The sequence below is a fragment of the Nelumbo nucifera genome, chromosome 1 (genome assembly GCF_055504915.1).
Source record: "Nelumbo nucifera cultivar China Antique chromosome 1, China Antique-T2T, whole genome shotgun sequence".
In the NCBI taxonomy this organism is placed as follows: Eukaryota; Viridiplantae; Streptophyta; class Magnoliopsida; order Proteales; family Nelumbonaceae; genus Nelumbo; species Nelumbo nucifera.
The window spans coordinates 16,625,142-16,646,670 of NC_142649.1; the positions used below are offsets into that span (position 1 = coordinate 16,625,142).

The 21,529-nt window shown below is 37.4% G+C and overlaps 1 protein-coding gene across 2 annotated transcripts; it reads left to right on the forward strand.

Moving 5' to 3' along the window:
• Positions 1–1,997: 1,997 nt before the first annotated feature.
• LOC104611601 (14-3-3-like protein D) lies at positions 1,998–6,276 on the forward strand. Of its 2 annotated transcripts, none has more exons than XM_010278736.3 (7): positions 1,998–2,414; positions 2,525–2,831; positions 2,929–3,016; positions 4,351–4,460; positions 4,564–4,712; positions 5,623–5,678; positions 5,756–6,276. In XM_010278736.3, exons 1-7 carry the CDS (start codon positions 2,342–2,344, stop codon positions 5,756–5,758), a joined length of 786 nt encoding a protein of 261 aa, XP_010277038.1. In that variant the 5' UTR covers positions 1,998–2,341; the 3' UTR covers positions 5,759–6,276. The 2 variants fall into 2 exon arrangements, with proteins under 2 accessions (XP_010277038.1, XP_019055676.1); XM_019200131.2 differs by having other exon boundaries at positions 5,626–5,678.
• The last annotated feature ends 15,253 nt before the right edge of the window (positions 6,277–21,529 follow it).

Below are 21,529 nucleotides of genomic sequence, written 5' to 3' on the forward strand. Positions count from 1 at the left end.
GATGTAAGTTTTTTTAATATCATAATCGAAAATTAAAATGCATCCCACTTTTAATATTACTTCTCGATCTTTTGCTTTTAATCTTACACATCAACTAGCCCCTTAGTTCATTGAGCAAAGTTTTGATGGAAGTGGGGATTTTACCCAATTACCCTCTCCATCAACATCAAGGCGTGATCAAATCACGTCAGCTTCTTTTTCTTATTCTTAAGAAAGTGCAGTGACAGCTTTTATAAATCGTTGCATTTAACCATTGCTTTCTCTCAATTTTTAGCTTTGATTTTCTGAGAAGCAGGAAAACGAAGCTAACCTTTCAGGTGAGAAACAACAGACCCACAATAGGTTGATGAAATTGGCGAAGCTATTGTAAGAAATGTTCTGTTTGTTTAATTGTTGTGTAAATTTCATTTACACCATGTAAAATGTATGGGAGTACAAATTAACTATGTAACTTTTGGTTTATTTGTGCTTCAGGATTTGACTTGTCTTATTTGTTTGATCGCACTTTAATTGATATGAAAGATGAGGAAGGTTATTTATTCCGGAGTATAATAGAAAGCAAAATGAAATGGTCGTCGGTACTTCTCGGTAATTTGGGAGAATGATGGTTCAGCTTAGGGTTAGAATTTTTAGGCCTAAAATACAGTTGGGATGGGTGTCAGCTCGAAATTGATGCTAATTCATGAGCGGGTATTGATGTATAAAGTGAGCTCTACAGTGAAAATAAAAAATCTACATTAAGCCTATCCATATTTCTCCATAATTTAAGATAGGATCAATGTGCAAATTTTGCATCGATTTGTCATATGCAAAATTTGCACTAATAATAAATGCAAAAGAGACAAGAAGTTCAATTTTTGCATTAGATAAGGAAGCAAATCATAGTCACAAACAAATGAATGTAAAACTGAACCGAATTCAAAATCTGTATCCATTTCAGATTTGTTTCCTGCAGTGTTCCAGAGACATTATTTTTCAAATAGACTCAGATTTTATGAATTTAATAAACTTTTACTACTTATTTTTGTGAAAAAATCTTTAATTGATAGGGTGGCTAGCATAGGGTTTGAAAACATGTCTGAATTCGAATCCGATCTAGTTGGGCCATTGGCACAAGTTAAAGTTGAAAATTTTAGTCATAAGTAGCTAACGCTGTGTTTGTTGGCAGTGTAAATCTCATCCATGTAAAAAGTCTATCGCCAGTTCAGTTTTGTCGACGTCTGTTTGCTGTGTAATTCAAAATCGATGTAAAACTTCACTCCCGGTTCAGATTTATTGGCATTTGGATAGACTGGAGTTTTGCATCGATTATCAATGTATAATCATGTTTTTCAAAGCTCAATGGTTCAGAGATATTAAACCTTCGGTGTGAAACTCCATCGATAGATGTTTACATTGATGAGATTTTACATTCCACCGCAAACAAACACAGCCTAAAGTTTTTCGGCAGCTATTTTAATTTTGTTTTTAGTTTGATTATTTTTAGATTTATTTTATTTATTTACTTAGGGGTCATTATGATAAAATCTCGGTCTGGCAAGCATGACAATGCCAAAGCTTAAGACCTATCCAATCTATTCCTCTCAAGACCCTAGATAATTGGGACAAATATCCAATTGAGGGGCCATTGTAAAATTTCAAGCTTACAAGCGTGAGAATACAGGTGCAAACCTGAAAGTGGCCACTAATAAAATGCCAAAGGATAAGACCATATTTTATATGCATTTGCATGGTATGTATTTGTTCCAAACTGAGTATTAATATGAGGATATTTTCGGAATATTAAGAGTTAAGAAGGTGACCCGACAGAGGGTAGGTAGGTAAGCAAGAGTAAGATGTGCATCAAGTATCAACTAAAAGAAACGAACTGAGAAGAAATTTCACAAAATTAAGGGATGTTTTAGTAAGAGAAGAAAGGGAGAAGTGAGGTTTGAATAGTTTTCCTCCTCAAATCTAAATTCGTCTATAAATAAGGGTAATTGCAGCGAGGCCCACCCGACCTAAACACAGCGACAGCCTCGAACAAATATATATTGAGTGGTGATACGTGGAGCATTTTCATTCCACAACAGTACCGGGAATCCGACGTGGCATCTACACCCGCCAGCGACTCTGGACTGTAAAACCGAGGTCTCCTAGAAATCTATCTGCTGCCGTCCGAAAACCACCGAGGTCTCCTATAAATCTATCTGCTGCCGTCCGAAAACCGTGTGTCCCTTTCACTCTCTCTCTCTCTCTCTCTCTAACCGAGTAAATTGACTAATTGGTATCAGCAGAGAGAGGAATCTTTGAGCACACAGAGAAATCAAAGCGAGGGAAACCCTAATTTCTCAGATCGGCCATGGCTTCCTCTAAGGAGCGCGATAGCTATGTTTACATCGCCAAGCTCGCCGAGCAGGCCGAGCGATATGATGGTTAGGGTTTTCTTTTTTTGGCATCTCCAGATCTCGTATCTGAATCCGTTTCTGTTCTTAATCTTTGATGAAAGCTAGGGATTTTGGCTTACATTCTTTGATTTTGGCAGAAATGGTGGATTCGATGAAGAAAGTTGCGAAGCTCGACGTCGAATTGACCGTGGAGGAGAGGAATCTACTCTCCGTCGGCTACAAGAATGTGATTGGGGCTCGCAGGGCTTCGTGGAGGATACTTTCGTCAATTGAGCAGAAGGAAGAAGCCAAAGGGAACGAGCAGAACGCGAAGCGGATCAAGGAGTACAGACAGAAGGTTGAGTCCGAGCTCACGAGCATCTGCAACGATATCATGACTGTGATCGATGAGCATCTCATTCCTTCCTCTTCTGCTGGGGAATCTACCGTCTTTTACTATAAGATGTGAGGGATCTTGTTCCCGTTGGTTATTGCTGGCTGTTTCCGTTTTTATTGGTGGGGTTCCAGGGGTTTTAGGGTTTGGAGTTTTGGCTGGTTGCAGGAAAGGGGACTACTACCGTTATCTCGCGGAGTTTAAGACCGGTAATGAGAGGAAAGAGGCTTCCGATCAGTCACTGAAAGCTTATCAGGTGTGTGCTTGTTGACTTTCTATTCTTTCTTTTGCCGAAGATTCTTTTGTTTTGGACATTCTAGTGGCATTTCTAATGTGATCAATCGGGTGTCTTCACCTGTCTGATCTGTGCTTGTTTTAGACGATTGGTAAACTTTAGATCTGACTGTTAGCTTTTAGTATGTCCAGAATTTTATGCTGTTACTTTATTGTGAAATGGTTGAGTAACTCGGTTAAGACAGGAAAGGGTATTAGGTTCACCAAGACCATACTTTGAATACCACATCATATTTAATTCCCTAACTCGAATCCACTCAAGCGTCTGAATTCTTCGTTCTCATTTCTGTGTTCAAACTTGGCATTCAAGAGAAGGTTGTTGAATACTCATTTGCAAGTCTAGATGACTAATGCTTACTGAGAATATTTTGGATATACTTATGATTAATGTTTAATTGTTTATTAAGATTGCTTTGGAGATACGTATGCCCAATGCTTATTGGAATTGTTTTGGAGCTACTTACGATCAATGTTTGTGCAAACATGTTTTGTTTATGCATAACGGCATGTGTTTTGTATTACTTTAATTAGGATGTTCGTTATTGAACATGTATTCTTCTCATGTACCCATATAAAAATTTGACCTTTTTGCTATTTACTTTTTTTGGCACCTTCTCATTTTCTTTGATGCTATTTGATCCTTTAGTTGCTTTCTATTTTATATTTGTTGGAAATTCTTATAGTAATTGAATCCTGGTGGGGTGTCTTGGTTGTACCAGTCTACCCTGTTCTGATTGAAATTGAAGTTGCGTTTGATATGATCATGACAGTGATCCTAACCTGCACTTGGCATCTTAACAAAAGAGGGTAGTAAAGTGTAGAACCTTTTTGTTACCTAGCATGGAAATGAATAAAAAGTAACAAGAAAAAGTGAGTGTAGACTTGGTACAACATAGTTGGATGTGAAGTTGGAGGCCTGATACTACCAAGTGATTTGCAACACTAGGAAAAGCATTCATTTCTCTGTGCCCTCTGACTCTATGACTTCTGAGTTGGTTTTGGTCTATATTATTTATTCTTTTTTATCATTGGTCTATATTATTTATTATTTTTTTATCGTTGATCTATATTTTGTTTTGCCCTGCTATATAGATCATACTGGCATGCAATGAGCCAGTATATTTTGTTTATTGGCTTAATTTGGTAATTTGTTTACAATGAGCCACAGAACTTTAACATAGTGTTACTTAATATCTGGTTGAAATATGGAGTGTAATTTGGTTTATTAAACAACAGATAAAATGAACATTGCTGCACGGCATTCACTAATTCTGCTTTTTGTTGCACTGTATGTAGACGGCCTCCAGTACAGCAGAATCTGATTTGTCTCCCACACATCCTATCCGATTGGGTTTGGCATTGAATTTCTCAGTCTTTTACTATGAGATTATGAACTCACCTGAAAGGTAAGATTTTAATTTTTCTATTATCCTTCTGAGTATAATATGATGATATGATCTTTCATTTAACACTGGGAACTTGATCTCACTGTTGCTGCTTATAACATAGAGCCTGCCACCTTGCCAAGCAAGCTTTTGATGAAGCTATATCTGAGCTGGACACCCTGAGTGAGGAATCTTACAAGGACAGCACTTTGATTATGCAACTCCTGAGGGATAACCTTACTTTGTGGACTTCTGATATCCCAGAGGATGGAGGTAATTTTCTAACCTTTTGCATGGCTGAACCATGTAGCTACTTTTATCTCTTTACAATATGCTATTGAGTTGCCACTCTTAAAAATTGTCATTCCGATGCATGATTGGCTGAACATTTTTCCCCACTAGTTTGATTTTGTTTCTATACCAAAATGCACACTTTTACACCCTGTGCTATTTGTCCTTTTTTTTTTTTGAAGACTGCTATTTGTCTTTGATATTTATACTTGAACGCATTATGACTCTTATGCTATGCGCATGCTAAATCATTGAACAAAAGTGCATAACTAGTGTATATTTTGTTGAATGGTATCAAACAGCCCAGTGAATTTAGGAGTTTTCCTCTTTTCCACAGGTGTCCAAGGTGACTCCTAATCACTGTGCAATTAACCTATTGCTGGTGCTTTCTTAGATCTGATTGTGTGTAGGATGAATTTGCATTGTCTTGGTTGTTCTGTTGATGATATTGGTGAAAAACATGCAATTTGATATTAGTCTGATGTTTACACTTCCAAATATTCCCAGACATGCAATTGGTAATCTTTTACCATTATATTGCATGCTAGTTGATATTAGTCTGATGTTTACACTTCAAACACATAAATGTAATTATCTAGCCTTGTTCATTCAGTTGTCAATTTGTGTGTATGACTTTGTGGGCTTCCACCACCTCGAGTATTGAGTAAGTGGCATTCACATATTTTTTTCAGTTCATCGATCATCATCGGTTTGCTAGTTTTGCAGTTTTAGTTTGTATTAGCGTCGGGCGTTAGCCTAGAATAACAGAATCTGTAACCCCTGTTTCGAATTAAGAAATGACCGACGCAAACATGAAAGTTGAAAAAAAAACTAAATCGAGTTGTAGTTTGTTTTATTCACTAATTAAAATTAAACTCACATTTGTCTGCAGCAGATGATGGCCAGAGGATGGAGACTTCTGCCAAGGCCGGAGGTGATGATGCAGAGGTGGGTTGCACTCCTGCTCAACCGTCATCGTATTATTAAACAGTTAGTAAAGTGTGATTTTTTTTCTTATATTGCAGTGAAGGGGAAGACAGCCATAAAGCCAGGAACCAGACAACCACTTGTAAAACGGGGAAGAGGAAAAGGGGTGTTCCCTACTTTCTTCTCATCTCTGGAATACTGTTTCCGTAATTAAAAAGGAGAATTTCAAATATCTATGATATTCCTTTGGTTCATTGTGTGGTTATTATTATTGCTACCATGATAGGTTGATGTTCGTCGAACTTGGTCAGTCCTGTTTGCACCCCCCCCCCCCCAAGGCTTTCTATCCTCCGCCATTTGGACGGAATTTAATAGGGTTGGTGTGGTTACTTTAGGAAGAAGATTTTTCTTTTTATATGAAAAATTGAGACGAGTTCAGGCTTCTCAGAGGGAGGACAACAACCACTCCTACCAATTTTAATTTTCTCCTTTCTCTTCTCTTTGCCTTCATTTTGTTTTTCTTTCCTAAGTAATTGTTATTTTCTTGTTTATTCAAACTTTGATGTTAAACCCGTAATTGCCACATCTAATCGAGTTTCATCCCGGTGTCTTTCGTATATTTACTATTTACTCTATAGAATTCTACAAGTTTGGCTTTTGGATTTGGACTGCGGTGCCTATCAAGTGGTATACTGTAACTCAAACACCTATAAACTAAAATGTGGGAACACCTTGCAAGGGCTCCCAATTCCCATACTGCACTTTGTTCTATCAAACCTTGAAAACCAGCCCGTTATGTATGAGCACTGGTTGACAGGTTCCATTAATACGTCAGCATTTTATTCCCTTTTCCTCTAGATTTCTACCCCAAGTCTACTGATTGCCTCCAAGTCATAAAATCTTCCAAAAAGTATCCACCTTAAACCGACTCTAATGGAGAATGTCTTCCGCCTCTTCGAGAGCATTTCCGTGTCAATAGAAACGGTTTGGAAGGAGTATATATACAAAATACAAAATATAAGGTTTTGCAATTTATATATTTGTATTTGTATTCTTTCAATCTGAGCCCTAGAATGCTTAAAACATCGGTGCTAATTCATTAGTTTAATCATTGGGAGTTCAGAACTCAGCGTAGAGGCCTAAGTTGTGACTCAACTGCATTACTATTGTGAATAGGTCGAGCTACAACTCTTGCCATGTGGATAAATCAAACTCCTAATGCTGTGTTTGGAGACAATGCAAATGGAGTGTAAATTCTGGTTCAGGGTAAATTTTGCACTTGGGTTTACTTTTGTCTATTTTTGGCAATATCACATTTATGTATTGTCAAATGACAGATCAATGCATATTTACATCGATAATAAGATGTAAAGGTACATTAATAAAAAAGAAGTTAATTTACATTTAAGTGGGCTTTTGATAAAAAAAAAAACGTATGTTTTATTGGAATTCATGTTTGCATCCATTAAAGTTAAAAGTCTGTTTAATAAGAAGATAAATTTGACAATTTATGTGAATCCTTTTACACTACATATTTGTATTTACACTTATTTGCATTATTTCCAAATGCAGCTTAAGGAAAAACAAAACCCATGAAACATTAATACTTCCAATAAATACTGCTTCACCAACCTATCCAGGCTAAGTATGAGGGGGGTTGAGATGAGATAATTGGGTCACCTCCTGGATGCCCGCTCAAACGAACGACTCTCTCGTCAAGTACAGCAACCTCCTTGATATTGAACTTATTGGGTAGAGTAAGACTGGAGATCGTAGACATGGGCATGACATCCAAATCGTCCATGACCATGACCATGTAAGTCACGACGCCCTTCACATATCCCCCTTCTCCGCTTGTGGCTCCCCCTTGACCTTGAAATCCCACGTACATCCGGTTCCCACACCCAGGGCAACGCGCGCCATCAATTTTTGTGTTTGTCACACGATGACATGTATACCCATTGCAATGTAATGTATTATAGACCTTTTTATTGGCAAGTAAAACAAAGTATATTAAAGGGAGGAAATATTTACATAATGCTCCACAAGAGGTATCCTTTTAAAATAACCATTGTAATCAAAATAGTCTTGAGTTACTGTTTTTGCTTTTTGGGATACCGTGTGGGCAGGAAGATTAAAAGTTCTGTTTATATATTTACATTACATTAATTTGGAATGCTTGGTTCTTTGCAAAAGCCAATGGCAGAACTAAGGGAACCTTGCAGTCTTTCCAGAGCCTGAATAACGATCTGATTATTTGAACATAGGCAGATGTTTCTTTCATTCCAATTTTGGAGTTCCAAAAAGACCTGCATAATTGCAAACAATTCAGCTTGATCAATCTCAGAAAGATAAGAAGATCAACCTCCAATAATTTTGAGGCAGTGCAAGTTGGTATTTAAGATTACAATACCAAAGGAGAATAAGGAGTTAGAAATTTTACCTGCATCTATGAAAACAATTAATTCAGTATTAGTGCAAATAGAGAGATTGAAAAGACCAGTATGCACAGTGGAGGAAGTTGAATCTTCAACAGCATCAGAAGCAGAAGAATGAAGAAAAATTTTACTGATAGAGAGTGTTCGTAGAGAAGAGGTCTGTGTGTTTTCAAAAATTCTCTTATTTCTGGCATTCCAGATATGGTAGCAAGCAATGGCAAACCAGCTTAGAATGAGACGCAGGAGGTGATTATCTTGGATTTGATTGCTGAGGTGATGGAAAAAAGATTCCCAAGTTTGATGAGGAATGATTGAAAAATCAATATTCCAAGGATTTACAAAAAGAATTGCTCGAGCAAAAGAGCAATGAAGGAAAAGGTGAATGATAGATTCTTCAAACTGGTTGCAGAGAGGACAAGTTCTTTCTGAAGGGTCCCTAAACATGATGCTTCGAACAGGGAGAAAATTATTAAAGAGTCTCCATAGAAACAGTTGATATCTTGGTGGTACAGGAAGTTTCCAAATTTTGAGGAAACAAAGTTTTACATTATCTGGGATATTAGGGATAGAAGGAGTTTGTTTAGCTTTATAAGCTTCTTTGACAGAGAAATTCCCAAACTTGTGAGGAAGACAAATCCAATGATGTTCATTAGTAGAAGAAAATATAGGAGTTTGGCAAATTTTGGTAGTCTCTTCTTGGGTGAAATATTGTTGAATTAAAACTCGATTCTAATGACCATCTGTAAACAAAGCTGATAGAGGGAGATTTCTCATCTAAGGAGAAACAAGAAAAGGAATGCAGTGAAAGGAGAAATCAGACTAAATCTAGGGCACTTGGGAAAGAGAAGCATTAGAGTTTTCACTAACCAAATAACCAACTTCTGAAGATAATTCTATTACCTTTGGAAAAATAGCTTTCCAACAAACAAAGGCATTGGCAGTAGTGGAATAAGGAAAGATGGACTCTGTTTTGAGGTATTTAGCTTTCTAGACTTGGGCCCAGAGTTTATGTTACTCATTTAGAAAGTTCCAGGCCACTTTCTTCAAAAGAGAATGATTTACCAGGGTTAAGTTTTTAAAGCCAAGACCACCAACAGATTTAGTAAAAGTTAGAATATTCCAAAAACACCAGTGTAAACAGTGTCTACAGGAGTCAGAGGTGTTCCACCAGAAAGCTTTAACTATTTTTGTGATTTGAGTAATGGACTTCTAGGGGAATTGGATTAGAATCATGGAGTGAATTAGGACAGCTTGAAGAACCAATTGAACTAAAATCTTTTTTCCAGCTCGACTGATAGTAGAGGCTTTCCACCTATTTAATTTAGCTTTTAAGTTGTCAAGAATGTAATTGAGTTGGTTATGTTTATTCCTTGACCAAATCAGAGGGATTCCAAGATATTTGGAATTGGGATTTAGAGAGCCCATACGAAGTTGCCTTTTGATCATACGTTGGTGCCTTGGGTGGATATTCTTACTGAAAAAGAGGCCTGATTTTTCAAAATTTATAAGTTGCCCTGAAGCTTGTTGAAAAGTGGACAGGAAGGACTGTAGATTATCTAGATCCTCTTTGTGGGCTCTAAGAAAGAGCATCACATCATCAGCAAACAGAAGGTGGGAAAAGGAAGGGGAGTTTACTGCTAGAGAAATTCCTTTGACTTGGTTCTCAGGTTCTGCTTGATAGAGGAACCGAGTAAGACCTTCCATAGCAAGGATAAAAAGATAAGGTGACAGAGGGTCACCTTATCGAAGGCCTCTAGTAGGATGAAAATGTCCTTCCTATGAGCCACTAACAAGAACAAAGTAGGAAATAGTAGAAATACATTCCTTAATCAATAGACAAAAATCTTCAAAGAATCCTAGGGAAGACAGAATTTGCAAGAGAAAATTCCATTCCAAGCGATCATAGGCTTTGGACATGTCTAAATTGATAGCCAGGTAGCTAGTACCCCTCTTTTTATGTTTCAGATAGTGAAAAGCTTCCTCGGTTAAGATAGTATTATCAGACATGTGATGGACAGGAACAAAAGCTACCTGATTTAGAGCAATACATTTATCTAGAAGGGTCCAAAGCCTAGAAGCAATTATCTTAGCTATGATCTTATAGGTAACATTACAAAGGCTGATGGATCTATAATCTTGAACTTTGGTGCAGTCAACATTTTTAGGAATAAGACAAATAAAGGTATGGTTGATTCGCCTTAGCAATTTCTTATTCCTAAAGAATTCTTAGACTACTTGGATAATTTGAGAGCCCATAAACTCTTAGCATTCCTTAAATACCAAAGAAGGCATCACATCTGGACCCGGGGATTTAAGACTTCCAATGCTGAAAAGGGTTTATTTGATTTCTTCTCTAGTGGGGATGCTCATTAGCAGAGAATTCTCTTCCTGGGAGATTATTCGGGGGGAAAGAGAGCTTAGGTTTTCAATGTCCTAGGTGCCCTGAGTAGAGAAAAGATCAAAGAAGTAATCCACAAAGATAGAGGCAATGTCATGGTGCTCTATTTTTCATTTATTGTTAGTGTTTTTAGTACCTGCTATGAAATTTTTGTTTCTACGACAAAGAGCACTCTTGTGAAAAAATTAGTATTTCTGTCTCCAAGGAGAAGCCAATTCTAGCGAGATTTTTGTCTCCAAAAACTTTCTAATTGCCAAGAGGCCGCTTCCAACTCTTTATACAAACTTTGAATTAACATATAATCTCCATTTTGTTCGACTTGGATGATTTGTCTCTCGAGTAAGTCTATCTTAATTTTGGGATCAATAAAATGATTTTTCCTCCAATGAATCAATTGTTTTTTTATTTCATCCAATTTCTTAGTGACTCGAAAAGCAGCATGGCCCTACACTTGAAAGTGCCAACCTTCTTCAACTAAAGATCTACAAGACTCTTCCGAGATCCACATTTCAAAGAATCTGAAAGGTATAGGAAGGTTGTGAAGCTTGGGATGCAGGTTGAGAATCAAAGGATGATGATCCGAACCCCATTTAGAGCCCAAGGACAAAGAACTATCAGGAAAGAGTTGGAGCCAATCCGGAGAGAGAATGGCTCTATCTAAGGTCCACTGAATATGGCCCATGGTTCTTTTATTTGTCCAAGAGCAACCCCTCCTTGGATATTTAGTTCAAGAAGATTATGAGTGAGGATCAAGTTTCTATATTGGGAGGAAGTTAGATGACTATTATGAGAGGTAGAGGGAGAGGGGTTGGAAGGATTTACTGTTGTAGCTTCATTTAGATCACCCATCAAGATAAAAGGAAAATCGACATTTAACAACATGTTATTTAAAGTTCTCCAGAAAGGGTTTCTTTTGTGTCTAATAGAAGGTCCATAAATGAAATCTAACAACCAAGAAGCTATAACTGGATGAACTTCCAAGAAAACATACCTAGGTTGAGAGCAAAAAATTGAAATATTAAGGGCAACTTTCCAAAGGACTCAGCCTTCAAGGTTAATAATAAAAGAGTTAGTATAATTCAAAACATTAATGAGATTATTTAAATTAGAGTCTTGGATTTTAGTCTCACAAAGGAAGATAATATCCGGGTTGAACCAGGAAACTAAATCCTTGAGACCTTGAACTGCCTTAGGGTGAGCGGCCCCACGACAGATACAACTTATGACTAACATTGATGGGGGTGGGGCTGAATTGGGCTAGCCTCATCTGCCCTCAGGTAAAAATTAAAGGAAAAAAGAGAGAAAAGATGAATTACCTCATCCTAAAGATCAAAAATCAAAGTAGTAGCACGAGGGGAAGTATCATCCACAAAAATTATCCAAGCAGGTGAGTTAGAGGGGTCTGACATGTCAGGACGATCAAAGGTTGGGATAAGATTCGGATCAAACTCAATTTGCAAATTTGACAAAAGATCAATACGAGGTCTCTTACCTCGGTTTCCAGAAGAGGGGTCGGGTTCATCTAAAACACGGTTTAGGAGAGTTTGAGCACTAGCCACCAAGTTGAAAGTGTCTACTAAGACTTTGACAGGGGAAGGATGGGAAGGAGAGGCTATTGTCAATTGGTTACTTGGGGAAGGTCCCTGATTGAAAGGCGGAGTTGAGGAGTCTTCCTAGTGAAAATTTTTAGTATGGGGAGTGTGGTAGAGGGCAGGTCAACAAAACTGTTGAACAGAGGCCTTTTCTAGGAGCGCCTGAGGGTTTGTTCAGCTTTCAGCCAAGGACCCAGATAATTCATTGTTTTTCTATTAAAAAATTGATCATAAGATTGATTAACTGTATGGGGAATAGGCTGAGAGCATCTACGGAATTGATGGCCAATATGTCCACAGATGTAGAAAATCCAAGGGAGGTCTTCATATCTAAAGGTTACCCATTGATGAACACTTACAAAACAACCAGTTTTGAGAGGTCTATCAACAAAGATTGTGACTTTGGCACGGATATAGTTGTGAACTACTGAAATTAGTTTGGTAGGTCTGATATGTTCAAACAGGGGGCGACCAACATATATAGAGAGGGTCTCAAAGGGAAGGTCATGCAGTTGGACCCAGACTTCTATGGTGTGGATGTTCCATGAGTATTTTACCTACCTAGCACCCAAGGTTCCATTAGGATCCACTGGCCATTCAGTGTCCATGGGCCTCCATTCTAGATTTCATTATAGTCTGCAACATACCGAAAATTTAACCTGAAAATGGCCACAATGAAAAGGAGCAAGTAAAAGGCGATCAGAGTTGAGGTTCCAAAGATCACAAAGGCCTTGAATGATGTCATCAAACTGGTCTGTTAGGCGGGGAAAAAGTCGACAGATGAGAGAGAGATTCCAGGCTTCATGGATGTTTGGAGGGATCAGGGATTGGATGTTTACAACTTCCACAGGACCTTGATTGTTACCTTGAAGCATGTTTTCAAAAGCCTGGTTAAGAGCATCCATGTTATCCATCAGAGCTAGATGACAGAGGTGCAAAGAGAATTGCATAAGGAAGAAAGTGGTGGGCAGGGAGACAGATAGCAGGTTAGAGAAAATAGAGAAGAAGAGCAAAAAGAAATATACTCGGAGATTCGAGACATAAAGGCAAAATAATGAAAACTATTTAAAGCCAAAGACAGAATTAAAACCCAACTAAAAAGCAACGAGAAAAGGGAACCAGAATCAACCAAGAAAAGTAAATATGAAACTAAACAAGAGAGAAAATATTCAAGATACTTCCTAATAAAACTTAGTTAGTTCAATGTGGGTAGTGGCAGCAACTTGTCAAACACGAGAGCGAAGAGGTAAAAGTAGACTTTACTCCGAGAGAACTGAGGTGAGCGTCAAATCCTACCGCTAGACTTTAAGACGAGAAGTTGGTGGTTGTAAATGCACATGAGACCAGCTGTCTCCACAAAACTACATGAAAAATCTTCAAACAGCTACCGCGTGATGAACTTACAGTAGTACGCCTAGGGTGGTCAACCGTCGACGAGGAATTACAGTCTGTCTGGCAATAGTAGAGGAATTTGGTTAGGCAGCACTGCAATCTGCTTTAGGATTCAATAGCGTCTGCTTCAGGTTTTGTACGCTATTATAGAGGTCTCCTACCTAAGCAACCCACCATGTTGTTCTTGTTCAGAAGTCTCACAACGGTTCCAAGGGCAGTGCCAAGAGGTGAGATTGAACAGGAAATCCACAAAATCCTTCTTTGATTCCGCAAACAGAACCTTCTGAGCCTTCTTATCTATTACCAGGTTCAAGCTTAACTCTTGGACTTTGAGGAGCCTGCCATTGTCTCAACTAGATATATCAAGAGTTAAAGACTATCTTCTTCTTCTACTCTTTTGGATGGGCTTCACTACTTCAGTTATCCATTGATTTATATATAGATGTTGTAGGAGGGAAGTAGAAGGTAGAGGGACTAGGGAGTTGAAATTCGGCGCATTCTTTCTCCTGACTCCTATCCTAGTCCTACACGCTTCCCAAATCCTCCAAATAATGTTGGTTGTTGGGGGAGTAGTTACAATATCCCATGATCCCACCTTGAGCTTATCTCTTACCTAAAAATCCTCTCATTTATAATCTCATCTTCTTACCTCTCTCCTGTAATCTCTCCCTCAGTATTTTATCTTTCTGATAGAATTAGAGTTCTAATCTACAATTTAATTGCCTTTATATTCCACATTTAATCCCCCTTAATAACTTTCCTTTTATATCTCCTCTCTTCTCTTTTCATAGGTTGACTTAAACATACCCTGAGTTCTCAAGATGGACTTAAACATACAATAAGGCCATTAAAGACTCTTTTACCCCTTATTATTTTTCAAATTTTCATAAGAGGACCATAAACAAAACTTGCTTATCATCTAGTCATCCACTCCAGATCATCCACATTTGGAGTCAAAGGAATTTTTCATTCAAAAGTTGTCAGATGAAACACACCCTCAACTAGGTCTATCTTTAGTGTGGGAAATCAATTTTTTTCACATATTATTTTAGAGAAATTAATTACAATTAAAGACCAAAATAAAAGAAAAATGGTTCTCTAAAATAACAATCTGTGCTGGTTGGCAGCAAGAATAGTGGACAACGACCCTTGATAATTAGTAGGGAGACAGTTAAAAGAGTTCGGTTTCCATTCCATGCTCCTCTCTTATAAATCTCAGGCTTGTTGGTGTTTCTTCATTCTTATTTGCTATTCTTAATAGCATGTAGGAAGAATTAATTAAGAGGACCTCAACCCACCTCTCCATCTTTGTTGTTTTCTTCTTCCTGAAATTCCTTGTTAACACCTCAGTCTAATTGACAATTTTTGCTTAAAATCCTAGTTTCAGCTTCTAGAACAACCTCCCAATTTCCCTTAATATGATCAGTGTTCTCTTGCTTCTTTTAGGTAGTCCTCTTGGCATCTTCTATTGATGTCTTCAACTTCTAATGTCATAATTGTAATTATCATGTATGAAGAAGCCCAACAGAACCAAGAAGACAAAGAGATGCCCAGGTTGAACTTAGAAGCATTTAAAAGTGCATAATAGGGTTTTTGAAATATTAAAGAGATCACTTAAGTCTACTTAAAAAACTCAGGGTATGTTTAAGTATAGTGGGGTCAACTCACAAGTAGACCTGTTCATTGGCCGGGTAGCCCGACAGGCTGGCCCGGCTTGGCCCATTATTAAGTCGGGCTTGGGCCTAAAGCACCGAGCCTGACTTTTTTTGGGTCGGATAGTCCGACGGGCTGGCCCGGCCTAGCCCGTTATTAAGTCGAGCTTGGTCATAATTTTAGGCCTGCAGGCTCGGGCCCGGGTCTAAAGCACCAGGCCCGACTTTTTTCAAGTCGGGTTTGGGCTTTCTAAAAAAAAATCGACCCGAGCCTGAGCCCGACTTGATACTATATTAAATAATAAAAATATATTTTATTTAATAAAAAATATATATACAATATTTTTTCTTTTTTCTTTTCTTTTTTTCCAAATAATAGTGAAATGTTTATTATTTTTGAGTTTTAAAGATTTTTAATATAAATAAAACACCTTTTTATTGAATAAAAAAGAAAAAATTTGTTTTCTAATTTTTGGTCAGGCTTGGGCTTGAGCCTAAGTGTATTTTGTTGATACATATACAAACCCTGCCGCAAACCCGGCCCAGCCCGGCCCATGAACAAGTCTACCCTCAAGGTATACTTAAGTCCACTTAAAAAAACTTAAGGTATGTTTAAGTCTGCTACAGTTTTACCCTATTTTTCTTAATTAAAACCATGCTCCATCCTGTTTTTATTCCAAATCTTCATCAAGAATCCCAATCGGCCAATTCCAGTCACCTAAAATTTTCACTTTCCTAGTCCTTATATTCACAAAGATTAGTTACACAGCAATCGATGAAAGATTAAGCTTTGAAAAACAGAAATTGCCTCTCTCATGGTTTTGGTAAACATTAAGGCTATGTTTGGTTTGAAGGAAAAGGTAGGGAAAGTAAGGGAAAGGTAGAAAAACCTATATAAAGTTTGTAAAGGTTTCCCTACCTTTCCCTACTTTTTCCTTCAAACACAGCCTAAGGCTCCATTTGGTTCATTTCCCAAATTAGAATCAGAAGCAAAATCAAATTTTCTCAGAACCATAATCCGAATGACCTATTTCCATAGCTTGTTAGGTTCAAACATAAATCAGAATCTGAATTAGAATCATCTAGAATGAGATCACATTCACAAGGGAGGAGGAGGGGAATGGCCTTTCCCTCAAATGGGGGATGTCATCCCACCATGAATGGGAATGGGATTCCAATCATAGTTTTCAAGGTGCCAAGGCGAGGTTTGACGTCAGGGGGGCGCCTTGTCGCCTAGTTGTCTAGGCGATGGATTTTTTTTATATAGAAAACATAGTATTTTTGTTATAGGAAAATAAGAAAAAAAAAAAGTAGTAGTAGTAGTAGTAGGCCCTGTTTGATGATTAAGTGGTTGTTAAAAGAAGTAATTATTTTAACAACCACTTAAGGTTGTTTGGCAACCCATTTTCCAAATCACTTATTATGTTTTTCCCATAAGTGCTTATATTGACACAAATGATAATTTTAGCCCTCACTTCACTCATACATATGTACAATGCTTTTCACATATTATGCTATACATTTTAACTGAGAGTCCACGTGGACCCACACGTGAATCGCCATGTGGACCCAATTAATAATAATAATAATAATAATAATAATTAAAAGGCACATTCCTCTTCTTCAACTTTTGAGTTGAGAAACCAGAGCCATTCTATAAAGAATGAGATGGATGACGAGCTAAGAAGTGATAGAATGTGTGTGATTTCAGTGCTTCCGTTGCAAAATTTCGGCAGCGTCACTGATGTTGCCGATGAATAGACGATCTTGCACCAGATACGACATGATCGTCGCCACACAAATCCCTTACCAAGCAAAAGGAAAATGAAAAGAAAATCCTCTTTCATTGAAGGATCCTTCGCTTAGGCATATCAAGTAAGCAGAGCTCCAGTGCAAATGGTTCTCCCCCCCCCTGTCGTGATAATCTCTTCTCCTTTTCTTTTGGGGATTTCTTTGAGCATCCCGATGTTCTAGCACCGACGGAAGCTTCCCCTATTTCTGCAAACTCTCTCGAACCACTTGAGGAAGTCTTCACCGCATCTCCACGCACGGAAGGTGGAAATCAGTTCAACCCTCCACCATGACTCATCACAGTCTCTGTTCCGTTTGTTAGCCGCAAGAAGTCTGAGATCCCAGTAGACTATAGCTTCCTCTGTCATAGATCGTTTTCATACCACATTCTCATCAGGTAATGCTCTCTCACACCTCCTGTGTGCTGGCTCTATGTGATTGCTTTTGCTTCAAAATTTAACCGACATCTAGAGCTAGGAGGAGAAGGAACGGGTTGACTCAGCTCATATATTTCCCAATGGCACCGCTACCTGGTAGAGATGTTCGAATGAGAGGAGACAGAGGTATAACCCTCGTGCGGGGGTATTTTGGAGAAGTACTTCAAGAAGAGCTGAAAAAAAGCCAACTTGAAGTCACTTTTTTAAAGAAGTATTTCTTCCCCACTTTTTTACCAAACACACCAAACCACTTAATGTGTGGTGCCAGCTCTTAAAAGAAGTACTTTTTAAAAGAAGTACTTCTTATAAGTGTTCTCAAACAGGGGCTTAGTTGTAGAAAATGTGTTGATTAGACAAAATTTTAAGTTCTTCCTTACTTATTGGTTCAGGTTTTAAAGTCTTTGAGGGTTCAATACAGCATCTAGCAATGTTTGTATTGATTAAATCCTAACAAATAAGAAAATAATAAAAACAAATTAGTATATAAACACACAAAATGAATATTTTAATTTAATAGTGGTTATTTTATAATTATAACATCAAAAAATAAAGAATAAAAAAAGTATTTCACAATACATAGTACAAAACTGCTTGGCGATTAGGCAAGGCGAGCCTCAAAGGGCACCTTGTCGCCTAGGCGCTCGCCTAGGTGTCGTCTTGATAATTATGATTCCAATTCAGCCCAAACAAATGTTTGGATGATTCAATTCTAGATCCCTACTCCCACAAGCCAAACGGGCCCTAATATCCCTGAGAACACGAATCATCCAGATTTGGCATTCATACTTCGAAGGATGATATTTTGTCAACATCACCAAGAGCAAAATTCATATCCCTGGAAATTGGGAAAAGAATGCTATTTCGTTCCAAAAAGGCCTACGGGAGAAGACTATCAACACTTGTTTATGGAGCAAGGATTTAGTTGAATTCAATGGCTATTCAGCAGGCTGTGGAAACAGTGATAATGTTCTACGTTCCACGCCAGTAAAAAAATATGGGACCCACACCTTTCACAATAGGACCCATAAATTTATTACTGACATGGGACATTATCATTTGCTAAACAGCCATTGCGTTTAGCTAATCCGAATTAAAATATGGATCTGAGCCAAAGGGTACATTCAGTTCCAACTACATATAAAACATAATTGAGGGGAAAAACAAAGACATAATCAAAACTGAAACGTGGGCACCGCTCTTCTCGAGATTGAGAGTTGGCTTCATTGATGAAGTCCTTCATCTAACCATCCATCAATTGGTATAGAGGTCAAACTATTCAGTTCAAGCACATTTGCTTGGGGTTCAACTATGATATGGAAAAGATATGAAATCCGAAAAACATCTGACCAATTAACTAGAATCATAAACATGGTAGTAAATCAGGTGTTATTTATCAAAATTCATGGGTGGGTTTTGATTGAACAAAACCCTTCCATACCATATCTTTCCCACATCATAGATTTTCCCATTTGCTTTTGCCAACATTGGGTTTGATCGAGATTTTAGATTAGACTTTACTCTATTCGAGACTTGAGAGGCAAAAGTTAACTGATTTCTAGAGCTTTGTTACACCTTTTCTGCACTAGTTTTTTTCAAGTTTTGATCTCTTTTCCCGTTGTACCAATAAAAATATAATAATGAAAGAGAGGAAGAGTTGAACAATTTGGATGGGGGAAAAACTGAGGTGGCATTTGATAGCACTTTTTCAGATCTCTGAAGTATGAAAATGTTGCTTTTCAGATGCCACCTACATTTGGGTTTGAGTCTAATTAGTAGATCTAAAACCCAATTTCAGAACTAAATAGAAAAGTCGGACTAGGTGCTTAATGCGCCAAGACATTTCAAATGTGGGAAAAAAGACAAAAATGCCCTCGTACAATTTTGAAATGACCCGTAATGCCCTTCATGTAAGCCAAAATATCAAGTTATTCAACTCCTCCCCTGGTTCAAGTAAGGAGATTTACCGCAATGGGTTCTACTTGCAGGTATGTTCTTCGACTCATCAGGTATTATTTTTCTAGGGTTTATAGAATTCCAACATTTTTTGCTTATTTTTTTTCTCCATTTTTGTTGTGGTTTCAAATTCAACTGGTGAACTCTAACCAGTGTTAAAACAGCGGTGACAGTGAGTATTTCAGCATTCTCTTTTTTCTCTGTTGTTCCATTTTTGTTGTTGTTTCATATAGCATTCGACTGGAAGCTCTAGGGTTTCTGGGAACATGTTAAGTTTTAAGTATAAAAAACAAATTTTGAGGTCTGCCCTCATAGCAGTACTTCTTACTTGTATACCTTGAGAAGATTTATGTGTAATTGAAAGGGAAACTTTAGAAGATTTTTGTGCAAGTTTTTCTCGGATTCATGATTTGGTTTTGGAAGGATTTATAGATCTTAGTCCATTTTCCTCTCACAGAATCAGTAATATTTTACCAAATCCTCGAAGAAAAGCTCTATATCCATTTAAAGAACATTAAGCTGATGACATTGTTATATGAAATAGTGATGGTTTAGCTACAGATGGTTGGATATATTCTATGAAACATTAATAGAAGACTTTCTCCTGTTAATTAAAATTACATTTTAATTGTAAAGAATTGTTAACGTGGGTTATTCAGTCACCATTTGGAGTTTAACTCAATCCCTTTTTACTTGCTTCATGGTTCTTGTATCTCACTGGTTGTCTGGTTGAACTTGACGATGAAAACAGTTTCATGCATGTTTAGTTGGGATGCTTTTTTATTTCTGGTTCACAGAGATATGTAAGTAACTCTAAATTGTTATGACTTTGAAAGGCTTCCAACTTCTGAAGACATCAGAGCAATAGTAAGCACAGGTCTCACGCATTTCAATGCAGGAGCTTCCCTTTTGCTACATGTATACGAGTAAAGAATACTGCTATGAGGAAAAGATTTGCAGAGATCTAGTGCACTTTGAAAACTATTCTAATGGTATATTTGAATTAGCTAGGGTGTCATGAATTGTGAACATGATTGAGGTTGAGGGATCGATTCAATTCTGCAATTTTTTGGTTCATGTCATTTGAGATATTGCTTTGGGTTCACTGTTGTTAAGATAAGGATCGGGAGATGTGAACTCCAATGGTTAGCAAGAGTTATTTGTAATTGTTTTAGAGGAACAGGATTATATAGCCCATTGGAGATGTGAACTTCAATGGTTAGCTCTAGTCACATTGGGATGCCAGTGCTCCTCTTTTAGAAATCAAAAGATGGTCAAACAGTGTTCCTCTTTTTATCCTCCAGTGGTGTTCATACATCATGTGAGCCCATTTGGGAGGGTTGAGTTGAAGATTCAGCTAAGCTGAATCAACTGCTTTAAAGCTCCCCCAATAAGCAAGACCACTTTATTTATAAATGTTTTAAAAAAATATTATAAAATTTCAAAGTTTCTACCAAAGTGGTATCCATCCTTACATGTTTTATGAAATGCTACAAAGCTAGATCAATTTGTCTTGATCGTTCATTTTATAGATTGATATCAGAGGATTCCAGTTTAGTATATTAATAGTTTAATACTACATTATCTGTAACCAGTCAATGATTCTTGAGCTCTCTGCCACAAAATCTATCCTTCAATCTTCTTTTCACTCTCCCTATTATCCCTTAATTCTTTTGGCTTGTATATAAAATTGGTAAAAACTAAAGAATAACAAATGATTGAAGCTGGACAAGTAATGAAAGATATTTAAAAAAACAAAATTCTGATTTTGTGCAATGACCCCTTCTATGACGGTTAATTTGATGCTTTGATTGATGAAGGGGAGCCCAAGAATCCAAGGGGAGATAATCTTCCAACCATACACAGCAGAGCAATTCCATAGGATACATAATCATCCAAACCACAAAGGGAAAACCAAAAGAGGCATATTCTATCAATTTATCTATGTAGATTATGTGAACATTTTGTTATTATGCTAGACATAGTGAGGAGAATAAAGAAATTGCATAGAGCTTAATAAAAATATTCATAAGATGAAGAAAAAACAGTTGATGATAACCTGTTCCCCAATTTACTTATTTACATAGTCTTTTTTCTTTTATCAATATTTCTTTTGGTTAGTAAACCATTCATTGATGCTGCACTGAACCCCATTACATGTCTTTTTTTTCAGGTTATAAATTCCAAGTGTCTACATAGCTTCCATTTCAGGTATGTAG

Coding starts and splice junctions, on each gene's coding strand:
- LOC104611601 (XM_010278736.3), top strand. CDS start 2,342: ATGGCTTCCTCTAAGGAGCGCGATAGCTATGTTTACATCGCCAAGCTC. Junction 2,832..2,928: donor ACCGTCTTTTACTATAAGAT/GTGAGGGATCTT, acceptor GGCTGGTTGCAG/GAAAGGGGACTACTACCGTT. Junction 3,017..4,350: donor AGTCACTGAAAGCTTATCAG/GTGTGTGCTTGT, acceptor CACTGTATGTAG/ACGGCCTCCAGTACAGCAGA.